General features: G+C 45.1%; 1 protein-coding gene across 2 annotated transcripts in view; it reads left to right on the top strand.

The window, feature by feature from the left end:
- plek (pleckstrin) overlaps positions 1 to 12,821 on the top strand; it is a 48,153-nt gene that overhangs the window by 24,812 nt on the left and 10,520 nt on the right. For both annotated transcript variants that reach the window (XR_013499691.1, XM_078230390.1), the window contains exons 3-5: positions 1,085 to 1,266; positions 5,695 to 5,786; positions 10,161 to 10,345. Coding sequence is in view for 1 of the 2 variants with exons in the window: in XM_078230390.1 (XP_078086516.1) it covers positions 1,085 to 1,266; positions 5,695 to 5,786; positions 10,161 to 10,345 (459 nt within the window). In the remaining variant the exon portion in view is untranslated. The remainder of the gene's footprint in view (positions 1 to 1,084; positions 1,267 to 5,694; positions 5,787 to 10,160; positions 10,346 to 12,821) is intronic.

The following is a 12,821-nucleotide window of genomic DNA, read 5'->3' as shown; positions in this document are numbered from 1 at the left end:
GCCATTTATTTTGAACATGGCTGATCATCAAATTCAACTTTTAAAAATTCAATTGTGGGACATGGGATTTTCCTGCCCCGCCGCGGTGTGTCTTCCCACCACAGAGTCATTGGTCGCCACAGGGTCTTGCAGTCCTGTTGATGTGTATGTCATTTTGCGTGGCTCATCTGTCCCCCTGCTGGGGAACCCGCCGCTGGGGGTGGCCTTTGGAGGGACCGGAAGATTCTGCCAGTGGAAGGGCTGGAAAATCACACCCTAAGCTTCAGTTTCAGTTGCAGTTTCCCTCGAAACCTGACAGTTCAGTTTCCCTTTTCGTTCGGATCTGACCCAAACAATACAAACTTTGAAACCGTAGTTTCCATCATGGTCTGTATAAATGTTGAGTAAGTCATGTTAATAATATAATTTTTTGTAAGGTATGTTAATAGGTGCTAATGAACAGTGCAGCAGAAAAGTACACTCCCCTCTCAGCTTCTGGATCTTTGTTGAAATTCAGTAACAGTCTTTGCCTATCTTTGATGGAGGAATCAATTGTAGCCACACTCCCTGCTCCCCCTCCATACCACGGCATTGTTCCCTCTCAAGTATTTCGCCAATTTCCTTCCTGTATTGAATCTGCATCTACCATCCTTTCAAGCAGTACATTCTATAGAATCCATACAGTGCAAAGGAAGGCCATTCAGCCCATCGAGTCTACACCAACCACAATCCCACCCAGGCCCTATTCCTGTAACCCCACATATTTACCCTGCTAATCCCCTGACACTAGGGTCAATTTAGCATGGCCAATCAACCTAACCCACACGCCTTTGGTGTATGGGAGGAAACCGGAGCACCCGGAGGGAACCCACACAGACACGGGGAGAACGTGCAAACTCCACACAGACAGTGACCCGAGGCTGGAATTGAACCCAGTCTCTGGCGCTGTGAGGCAGCAGTGCCACCGTGCCGCCCCAGATCACAACAACTCGCTGAGTAGAAATCTGAAACTTGTCATTCAGACAAGACAGCTTCTGTGTGTCTTTAGTCTTTGATCGATTTGGCCACCTTATAGTTCCTTATCGTGATGTCTTCTTTCTCCCAGTTTGTTTTCAAGCTTCACACAGCAAAGAATCAGGACCATTATCTACAGGCTACCCATGTTGAAGAACGTGACACCTGGGTGAAGGACATTAAGAGGGCCATTCAGTGTATCGAAGGTGGTCAGAAGTTTGCACGCAAGTCAACAAGGAAGTCTGTCAAGTTGCCTGGAAATATCAATTTGGGGTAAAAACTTCAATGGATCCGTGTTTCCCAGTCTACACAATCTGCAGATACAGAAGTGAATTGAGTAATCTGTGTAGTTGGCCCAATCTGGCATGATAGCTAAATTTTATTGTTAAAATAAGTCAGAAATGACATTGGTTTTATCAGATCTGGTAAGATGACGGTGTGTGTGTCGAAGAACGTGGCAACAGAGTTTCTCAGTGCAGGGACCATGAGGGTGTAAAGACTAAATATGATAAGATTAACAGAAGAACCCTACCTTGACTGTGACTGAACAATTAAACAATACATGACAAGTGTTATGGTTCAGATCAGAAACTTCAAAGTGTTTTATGGAGCGCGCCTGGATCATACGTTTTGCACTTTGAATTTGGCTAGGATAAGCATGAGATGTTTCACCTCAGGTATGATTCAAATGACCCACTAGGGAGCTTTTATTAAACAAAGTTTATTTAAGAATATAGTCAACATATATAGTAAGGAAATTAGCAATAACTTATACCAATTACAAACAAGAAGTAAATAATCAAGATAATGTATAACCCTAAACAAAAATATCTACAATGTTCCAATCAAATCTATTCTGTAAACAAAAGACTCTTTAAACAGGTTTAACACAGCACAGACTAATGCTCCTGTGATATTGGAAATTGAGTCCTTTGGTTGAAGTCTACAGTTCTTTGGATTCACTCCAAACAGTTTGAAGACAAGACAGCTTCCCAAAACACCAGAGACTCTAGTCAAATGACCCACCAGGAAGATTTTATCAAACAAAGTTTATTTAAGAATATAGTTAACATGTATAGTAAGAAAATTAGCAATAACTTTTATCAATTACAAACAAAAAGAAAACAACCACAATAATGTATCACCCTTAAAAAATATCTCTAAAATGTTCTAATCAAACAAAATCCTTGCCATAGACTAAACCCTTTAAACAGGCTCAACACAGCAAAGACTAAAGCTCATGTGATACTGGAATTGTGTCCTTTGGCTAGAGAATTGAAAGCTCTTAAGCTTGTAAGCTCCAGCAGCACACCCCCTTGATACACGCAGAACAGTTTGAAGTCAGAACAACTTCCCAGAACCCCAGGCTGACTCTGGTCAAGCCACCAACAGCAGATTTTCCACTCCGGGAAGGCTTTCAGCTTACCTGCAGAATTTCCAAAACCAGGGAGAGAGAGAGAGAAACATTTCTTTCCAGCTTGCTGTCCCTTCTAAAAACTCAAACCTGCAGCTCAGAACTGAGAATGAAAGAACTCCTGTCACTTGACCTGCCAACCTCTTTTTCTCCAATGCAGGATCATAAAACTAATTCCAGAGAGTACCTGAGGCCCCCATTTAAGCCACTTAGGGAGCAACAAATGGACTCTTCACAGACAACTCAGTGCTAGTGACATCAGCTAAGGCTGCGAGCTGACATCACATAAGATACTATTCTTAGCTGCTAACCTATCACTATTAGTTCCAAACAAGCAATACTTCCCTTATAGACTTAAACCCCTCTTTAAAATTAGTTAGCAACACACAGGCTTACTTGTTTGTACTTAGGTTACCAGACTTGGAGCTTTCGGAAAGCCTTTGGAGAGACATAAAGACATTGCTTTCTTCTAATAGTTCCAGCAGCAATTCCTCTTTGTTTTAAAATGAAACTGAAACAGTTTTATTTCCTGCCAGCTTAGCTCCTCCTTTTAACCACACGACTTTTTCCCTGTCGATCAAGCTAATCAAAACTCTGCATACCTAGTCTAAACTCCCAGGAGAACTTACATAAACAAAAGGTTCATTAACTCTACCAATTAACACATTCCTTACTAAAATCAGTAATTAGCCTGCGTTCTCAGCATCTGCTGCATGTTTTCCCAGACAAATCGACTCTTGTAACAAAACACTGTCTCTTAAAGAAGCCTCACCTTAAACATAAAATATTTCAAAATAGCACAATATCATCACATACTGGTTGCAATAATTCCACCCCATTGACTGTCCAATTTACCCGGTCATCCTTTCAGTAAAAATCAGTAAAAAAACCTTTTGGGGCAGTAAAATAATATTGTTCAAAGTGTGTCCCTGCATTGTGAGAAGTGTTGTGAGAACTTCACAAACCAGGAAGGGCTGAGGTTCAATCTATGGTCTGTGCAAACTAAGACCATTCTGATCAACATCTCACCTTCTGTGTCCTACTTAACCTAATCTGAGCCTCAAAACCCCCTTTCCAGTCTATCACCAAAACCACCTAAATAGTACTAGAATCATAGAATCCTGCAGTGCAGAAAGAGGCCATTCAGCCCATCGGGTCTGCACTGAATACACTCCCACACAGGCCCTATCCCCATGTATTTACCCTAGCTAGTCCCCTTGACACTAAAGGGCAATTTAGCATGGCCAACCCACCTAACCCGCACATCTTTGGAGTGTGAAAGGAAACTGGAGCACCCGGAGGAAACCCGGGCAAACACCGGGAGAACGTGCAAACTCCACACAGACAGTGACCCAAGCCGGGAATCCAGGTGCCTGGCACTGTGAGACATCAGTGCTAACCACTGTGCAACCCGTTATTCCCTTGTATTTTAATCCTTGGAGCTCAGGCACTAGCCATTTTGGTAAATCTACACTGCACCCCATCCAAGACCAGCATATCCTTCCCAAGGACTGGTGTCCAGAACAGCTCACAGTACTCCAGGTACAGTCAGACTAGGGCTTCCTGCAACTGAAACATGACTTTTACCCCCTTGTATTCTGGTTCTTTAGATATAAAAGTCAGCTTTGCATTGGCCTTTTGGATTATTTTCTCTACCTGTTTTTGATATTTTAATGATCTCTATACTTAGAACCCAAGTTGCTTCAAGCCTCCGCTGTTTCTAGCTTCTCCATATTTAAGAAGTCCCCCATTCTATCCTTGTTGGGTCCAAAGTGGATAACTTCATATCTTTCTATGTTGAAATCTATTCACCACAATATTCATTTAATCTAGCAAACCACTTGGTAACTTTACACTGATTACAATGTCGCCTAGTTTTGTGTGATTGGCAAAATTGGATGTGTGGCTTTCTATCCTTCTGTCAAAGTCATAAATATGCTACATTGTTGAAGCCCCAATACAGAACCCGGTCGGACACCATGGGTGGAATTTTCCCTTCGGGTGGGACTTGGACCATACAAAGATCCGTTGACCTTGGGTGGGATTTTCCGGCCTGGGGTGAGGGTGGTTGGAAAATCCCACCCCACTAATCACATCCTACCAATCAGAGTAACTGTCTACCTTCCTACCCTCTCTCTGATTCTTGATGTAAAATAAGCATCCATGATAAGAATTGGCTACAATGTTCTCTTCAGTTAAGTAGCCGTAGCATGTGTAGGTGTGTGTGTGTGCATGTGTGTGCCAGCATGTGCACATGACTGCCAGTTTGTACGAAACCACTAAACTATCCGAAGAAGAAATGAATCTCTCTCAAGTGGAAATCAAAGCTCTTCAGTTAGCTGCGATGTGTTATTAGCTCAACTTACCATAGAATCGCTACAGTGCAGAAGGAGGCCATTCAGTCCATCGAGTCTGCACCGACCACAATCCCACCCAGGCCCTATCCCCACAACCCCATGCATTTTACCTAGCTAGTCCCCCGACACTAAGGGGCAATTTAGCATGGCCAATCAACCTAACCCGCATATCTTTGGACTGTGGGAGGAAACCGGAGCACCCGGGGGAAGCCCACGCAGACACGGGGAGAACGTGCGGACTCCGCACAGACAATGACCCAAGTCGGGAATCGAACCTGGGTCCCTGTCACTGTGAGGCAGCAGTGCTAACCACTGTGCCACTGTGCCGCAGCTACTTCCCCCATTCAGTTTTCTTGGGTTTATTTATTGGTAGGGTTGGTAATAAATGCTGGCCAGCCAGCGACGCCACAAATGAATGAAAAAAAAAGGTCTTTGCTGGGATGATCTACTCTGCATTTCTCACCAAATACTCATGGGTGGCACGGTGGTACAGTGGTTAGCACTGCTGCCTCACAGCGCTTGGGACCCAAGTTCGATTCCCGGTCTCGGGTCACTGTCTGTGTGGAGTCTGCACGTTCTCCCCGTGTCTGCGTGGGTTTCCTCCGGGTGCTCCGATTTCCTCCCACACTCCAAAGGTGTGCGGGTTAGATTGATTGGCCATGCTAAGTTGACATTTAGTGTCGGGGATTAGCAGGGTAAATATGTGGGATATGCGGATAGGGCCTGGGTGGGAATGTTGTCAGTGCAGGCTCGATGGGCTGAATGGCCTCCTTCTGCACTTTTGGGCTTTCTATGATTCTATGAAATACAGACCAAGCGATTGTCCTATTAAAAATGAATTTGAAACTCGTGTTCAGTGCTGTTTGCTGTGATTAAGAGACTGGTTTCCGGGTCCTAACTTTAGAAACCTTCTATCTCCCCTATGTTTAGAGCGTTATATCTTTCTATGAAGGATCAGGAGACGGGAGTCAAAGAGCTGAAACTGCAAAAAAGCAAGAAAGTCTTCAATCATTGCTTTGCAGGTAAATTCAAAACAAGTGAATGTCTTTCTCTCTGTGACAGTGTCATTGAGCCAATGTCTTACATACGCATCCTGAGATTGTAAACTCACAACTCTCTGTCACTTTGGCACACAGACTTTCATTACTCAGGGCTCATGTTCATCAAACCCCTCGGTCGAGTGACCAAGTAGATTCATGCGAACAACATGCAAGAACTACTTCATTGAATCCCTACAATGCAGAAGGTGGTCATTTGCCCCATCGACTCTGCACCGACTCTCTGATAGAGCATTTTACCCAGGCCCTATCCCCGTAACCTCATATCTTTGGACAGCAGATTTCCTTCCCTCAAGGACATTAGTGAAGCTAATGGGTTTTTCCGACAATGGTTTCAATGCTCATCGGTAGATTCTTAATTCCAGATACTTCCTTTCTTATTGAGTTCAAATTCCACCATCTGCCGTGGTGGGATTCGAACCCGGGTCCCCAGAACATTAGCTGAATTTCTGGATTAGCAATAATACCACTCGGCCGTCGCCTCCCGTGTGCTAGGTTTTATGGTGCTGTTGCTAGTCTTGCTTCTATTTTTTGAAAGAATTACTTGATGATTTGTGAAAAAACTCTGTTGCTTATATCCTAACTCATAACAAGTTCCGTTCACCCATCAGACCTAAGCTCACTGATCTGGTCTGACAACTCTTCTCCATTTTAAAATTTTCATCCCTCTTTGCAAATCACCCAACCTTTGTAATTTCTTCCAGTCCCACAACCCTACGTGATCTCTGCACTCCACTAATTCTGGCTCTAGCACATCCCCAATTTTGATTGCTCTACCACTGATGGCCGTGCCTAAGTTCTTAAATTCTTTCCCTAAAATCTCCGCCTCTCTACGGAGCTCTTCCTGTTCTAGATGGCTTTGAAAATCTTTGCTTTTGGTCACTTATCTTAACATCTCCTTATATGTCTCAGTGTCAAATTTTGATCTGATTTATTATTGTCACATGGGATACAGTGTATTGTTTCTTGCGTGCTACAGAGACAAAGCATACCATTCATAGAGAAGGAAAGGAGAGGGTACAGAATGTTGTGTTACAGTCATAGCTAGGGTGTAGAGAAAGATCAGCTTAATATATGGTGGGTCCATGGGGCGACACGGTGGCACTGTAGTTAGCACTACGGCCTCACAGCATCAGGGACCAGGGTTCAATTCCGGCCTTGGGTGACTGTGTGAAGTTTGCACATTTTCCCCATGTCTGCGTCGATTTCCTCTGGGTGCTCCAGTTTTCTCCACAGTCCAAAGATGTTCAGGTTAGGTAGATTGGCCATGCTCAATTGCCCCTTAGTGTCAGGGAAACTAGCAGGGTAAATACATGGGGTTACGGGGATAGGGCTTGGGTGGGATTGTGGTCAGTGCAGACTCAATGGGCCAAATGGCCTCCTTCTGCACTGGCGGGATTCTATGATTTGATGAAAAGTCTGACAGCAGCAGGGAAGAAGCTGTTCTCGAGTCGGTTGGTACGTGATCTCAGACTTTTGTATCTTTTTCCGGATGGAAGAAGGTGGAAGAGAGAATGTCCGGGGTGCGTGGGGTCCTTAATTCGGCAGGGAAGTGCCTTGGGATACTTTGATTCTTCAAAGGCACTCTGCGAATAAAGTTATTCTTGAGTGAGCAGATGAACTTGTGCATGATGATGGGTTTAATGTATTCTGCTACTTGGATGAGCAGATGCCCAAACATATGTGAGCTACGCCAGTGAGCCTGACATCCTGTTGGAAAGCATTCTGAAAGAGGCAATAATGGACTGAAGTTTACAGTTGTAACGAAACTGTCAGCTTTTGATGTCATCTTTTGTGAAACTGAGAGCAACTTCTGGCATCCGCATATAAGCAGCTCAATGCGGAAATCCTGAAGGTGCAGTCAGTGAATCTTGCTCCCCCGCAGGATACATTTTTGAAGTCCCAACAGATAGAAATCTTTAGAAATCACAGAATTGACGAGAACTTCCCCGGTCACACTGTAATTTCGCTCTTAAAACTGCCTTGTCAATGAGGTGTAGTTGGGTTAATTATGTATGAGGTTCTAACTACTGATAAACAACATGGGGAGGTGTCGGTCTAGTGGTATTATTGCTAGACTATTAATCCAGAAACTCAGCTAATGTTCTGGAGACCCGAGTTCAAATCCCGCCATGGTGGTGGAATTTAAATTCAATTGCCGGAAAAACCCATCTGGTTCACTAATGTCATAGAATCATAGGATCCTGACAGTGCAGAAGGAGGCCATTTGGCCCATCGAGTCTGCACCGACCACAATCCCACCCAGGCCCTATTCCCGTAACCCCACATATTTACCCTGCTAATCCCCCTGACACTAGGGTCAATTTAGCATGGCCAAGCAACCTGACCCACACATCTTTGGATGCCCCTTTAAGGAAGGAAATCTGCCGTCCTTACCTGGCTTGGCCGACATTTGACTCCAGAGCCACAGCAATGTGGTTGGCTCTCAACTGCCCTGGGGCAACTAGGGATGGGCAATAAATGCTGGGCAGCCAGTGACACCCATGTCCCACGAATGGCCCTGGAAAATTGTATGTTTGTGTATTTTTTTTCCACTATGATACAAATTGTAACATAATAACAATTATTATTCTTTGAAGCTTTTTAAATGATATTTCAGCTTGTAAAGTTTTATTTTGCCCTCTATAGAATTTATCAAAAGTGAAGGATAATCAGTGTTCCTTGCTTTGCTGTCTTTGAGAATACTTCAATATGATTGCTTGCCCTACTTGATGATATCACCATTGCTGGATGTCTGGAGATCCCGCCTTGATGTAACATCTGATTCAAACTGACATCGGGAAAGGGGAAATCCATGTCACCGGGGTCACTAGCTTTTTGTGGGCAGTTTTCTTCAAGGCCAGTGGCGAATGCCACTAGCTGGGCCAAAGAAACACCTAAATAACTGTTGAATGCTATATGTTGATGAGATGTGGTTGCGTTAGTTATATATGAGTCCTAACTACTGATGAACAACATCTCTGGCCTGGAAAACTAATCGTATCTTTGTGTAATGTCAATTTGTTGTCAACCTGTCAATGCAGGTTACAAAGATTGGCCTGTTAAATTGCCCCTCAGTGTCCAAACAGGTGGGGATTAAGTGGATTGGCCTTGGGTAAATTGCCCCTCAGTGTCCAAAAATGTGTAGGTTAGATGGATTCTATGTTTCAATGTTGTGGAATCAGTTTAGAATCATAGAATCCCTACAGGGCAGAAGGAGGCCATTCAGCCCATTGAGTCTGCACCGACCACAATCCCATCGAGGCCCTATTCCCATAACCCCATGCATTAACCCTGGTAATCCCCCTGACACTAAGGGGTAATTTATCATGGTCAATCCACCTAACCTGCACATCTTCAGACAGTGGGAGGAAACCGGAGCACCCGGAGGAAACCCACGCAGACACGAGGAGAACATGCGGACTCTGCACAGACAGTGACCCAAGCCAGGAATTGAACCTGGGTCCCTGGTGCTGTGAGGCAGCAGTGCTAACCACTGTGCCACCATGCCACCCCAAATTTAGATTTATGTGAGGGCTTCTTTGCCTATTAAACTTAGTTGATTTCTTCAATGAAACATTGGACCTTGTTTTTAATGGAAAATCTGTGGGTACGACATTCTTACACATCAGCAGGGCTTAGGGCGGCATGGTGGCACAATGGTTAGCACTGCTGCCACCCAGCGCCAGGGACACTGTCTGTGTGGAATTTGCATGTTCTCTCCATGTCTGCATGGGTTTCCTCCGAGTGCTCCGGTTTCCTCCCACACTCCAAAGATGTGCAGGTTAGGTGGAGTGGCCATGATAAATTGCCTCTCAGTGTCAGGGGCATTAGGAGGGTAAATATGTGGGGTTATGGGGATTGGGCCTGTGTGGGATTGTTGTCGGTACAGACTCAATGGGCCAAATGGCCCCCTTTTGCACTGTAGGGATTCTATGATTCTATGAAACCATTAAGGTTATGGCGATTAAAGCAGTCACTTAGAGGACATGAACTCAAATCCCACCATCATATGTTGGGAAATTGAATTTGACAAATCTGGTATTTAATGGACCTGCACCAGGAAAATGCATGGTCGCGAGAGGTGACGAATTGTCGGAAAAACCTAAATGTTGTTCAGAGAAGGAAATCTGCCCTTTCCTGCTCTGGACCTGCACAGTGACTTCAACCCCACAATAAGTGATTGACTCAAAATGCCCTCCCACAACAATCTCGGCAGGAAATAGGGGAGGACATTAAATGATGTAGCTCCCATCTTTGCCCGTATGCCGAGAATAAATGATGCCTGGGAAAAGAATCAAGGGCTTTTCTTTTCATTCATTTTCAATCTGGTTGCAGGCGCCTCTGTGATTGATTGGTTGCTATCCTCAAACTTTGTGAGGAATCGCCGAGAGGGGATGGTGTTGGCAGCGGCACTGATCTGTGATGGATACATCCAGCCTGCTGAGGGGAAAGCCAAGGCTGCAGCAGAACAAATCGCAGAAAACTGCTTCATCGACGACTCTGATGCATATTATTATTTCGTAAGTGGTCAGGAGATTTGTTTGATTCTTTTGCCGTCAGGCACTTCAGGACATTTTATGAAGCGTCTGACAACAGCCATTCTTTTGTTAGACAAGGGTCCAGAGTGGTCCATGGTGGCACAGTGGTCAACACTGCTGCCTCAGAGCGCCAGGGACCCGGGTTCGATTGCCGGCTCGGGTCACTGTCTGTGTGGAGTTTGCACATTCTCCCCGTGTCTGTGTGGGTTTCCTCCGGGTGCTCCAGTTTCCTCCCACGGTCCGAAAGATGTGTGGGTTAGGTGGATTGGCCAAGCTAAATTGTCACTTAGTGTCAGGGGGACTAGCCAGGGTAAATACATGGGGTTATGAGGAGAGGGGCTGGGTAGGACTGTGGCCCGTGCAGGCTCAATGGGCCAAATGGCCTCCTTCTGCACTGTAGGATTCTATGAATCCACTAATGAGGGACTTCAGTTATGCAGAGACACTGGAGAATCTGGGATTGTTCTCCTTAGTGAGCAGAGAAGTTTAAGAGGAGATTTAGTAGAGGCAGTTAAAATTCTGAATGGTTTTGGGAGAGTGAATAGGAAGAGAATTTCTCCAGTAGCGGACGGGTCAGTAACCAGGGAACATCGAATCATAGAATCTCTACATTACAGAAGGAGGCCATTTGGCCCATCAAGCCTGGACCAACAACAATCTCACCCTATCTCTGTAACCCCACGAATTTACCCTGACACTAAGGGACAATTTAGCATGGCCAATCTGCCCAACCTGCACATCTTTGGAGTGTGGGAAGAAATCGGAGCAACCCGGAGGAAACCCATGCAGACACAGGGAGAACATGCAGACTCCGCACAGTCACCCAAGGCCAGAATTGAACCCGGATCCCTGATGCTGTGAGGCAGCGGTGCTAACCACTGTGTCACCATGCCGCCTCTTACGATGATTGATAAAAGAACCAGAGGCAACATGAGGAAACATTGTTTTTTTACACAGCGAGTTGTTGTAATCTGGAATGCGCTGCCAGACAAGTTAGAGGAACCAGATACCAGATTCAATAGTAACATTCAAAAGAAAATTGAATAATTAAATTACACAACAATGAGGGCGGGCACGGTGGCACAGTGGTTAGCACTGCTGCCTCACGGTGTCAGGGACCCGGGTTCGATTCCCAGTGTGGGTGACTGTCTGTGTGGAGTTTGCACGTTCTCCCCGTGTCTGTGTGGGTTTCCTCCGGGTGCTCCGGTTTCCTCCCACAGCCCAAAGGTATGCAGGTTAGGAGGATTGACCATGCTAAATTGGCCATTAGTGTCAGGGGGATAGTGGAGTAGGTACATGGGATTGTAGTGTTATGGGGATGGGATTGTTGTCAGTGCGGACTCGATGGGCCAAATGGCTTCCTGCTGCACTGTAGAGGCTCTATGATTGTTTGATTCCAAGCGGAAAGTGGGTTTATTTGGGTAACTTGACTAAAGATTCAGCTCAGACACAATGGATGGGATATTATGACCTCGCTTGGGCGAGGCTCGTAAAATCCCGCTTGAGGCCAACGGAGAATTCCGTCTTGTGAGCCTCGTCCACCCCAAAATCGGTGGTGAAATTCCAGCCAGTGGGTCAAGTCCTGTTCCCCTTTGCTGTAACATTCCTTAATTCGATGATGAAGGGTGTTTGGGAACTCAGATGGGTCAATGGGGTTAAAGTGCGGATCAGGCACAGCCTAACTGAATGGTTCAAGTACACAAATGGTCTTCTCCTGTTCACGTGTCACGTGTCCCTTCATTTCACTCTGGTGGAGTAAATAGCTTCAATTTTCTCCACGCTAGACCTTTATTAATTGTTGTCCAATTAAAAAAACATTGCTCGTGTCACTAAATTCTTCAGCTGATTCCCACAGGCTTAATAACTGCGTTCTCGCCATTTCTGAGCTGTGCAGACCATTTAAACACACAATCCAAATCGCTCACAGCAAGGTTCCAGAGGGAGTAATGAGATTAAATGATTAGATGTGCTTTAATATGAGCGATCTTAGTTGGGGGATAATTGTCACCTGAGACATTAGGAGAATATCCCTTCAAATTGTCATAAAATAACTGACATTCATAAAAACATAGGAATATGAGAGCAGAGAATTGGGAGGAGACCCTTCAGCCCCTCCAGCCTGTTCCACCATTCAATGAGATCTTGGCTGATCTGAGATACACTCACCTTTACCTCATATCCTTTAATATCCCTTAATATCTTTCGATAATAAAACAAATAAGCAGTATTAGATTTACTAATTTACAGGCTAAATCCCCTCTCCTAGACTTCGACCAGTTGGAAATATTTCTTTCTATAGATTAGGGAGGCACAGTGGCACAATAGTTGGCACTGCTGCCTCAGAGTGCCAGGGACCCAGGTTCAATTCTGGCCTTGGGTCACTGTCTGTGTGGAGTTTGCACATTCTCCCCATGTCTGCGTGGGCTTCCTCCGGGTGCTCCGACTTCCTCCCAAAGTC

Source organism: Mustelus asterias, chromosome 15 (genome assembly GCF_964213995.1).
Source record: "Mustelus asterias chromosome 15, sMusAst1.hap1.1, whole genome shotgun sequence".
In the NCBI taxonomy this organism is placed as follows: Eukaryota; Metazoa; Chordata; class Chondrichthyes; order Carcharhiniformes; family Triakidae; genus Mustelus; species Mustelus asterias.
Note: the sequence above shows the minus strand (reverse complement) of the source record. Positions and strands in the feature narration are given on the sequence as shown.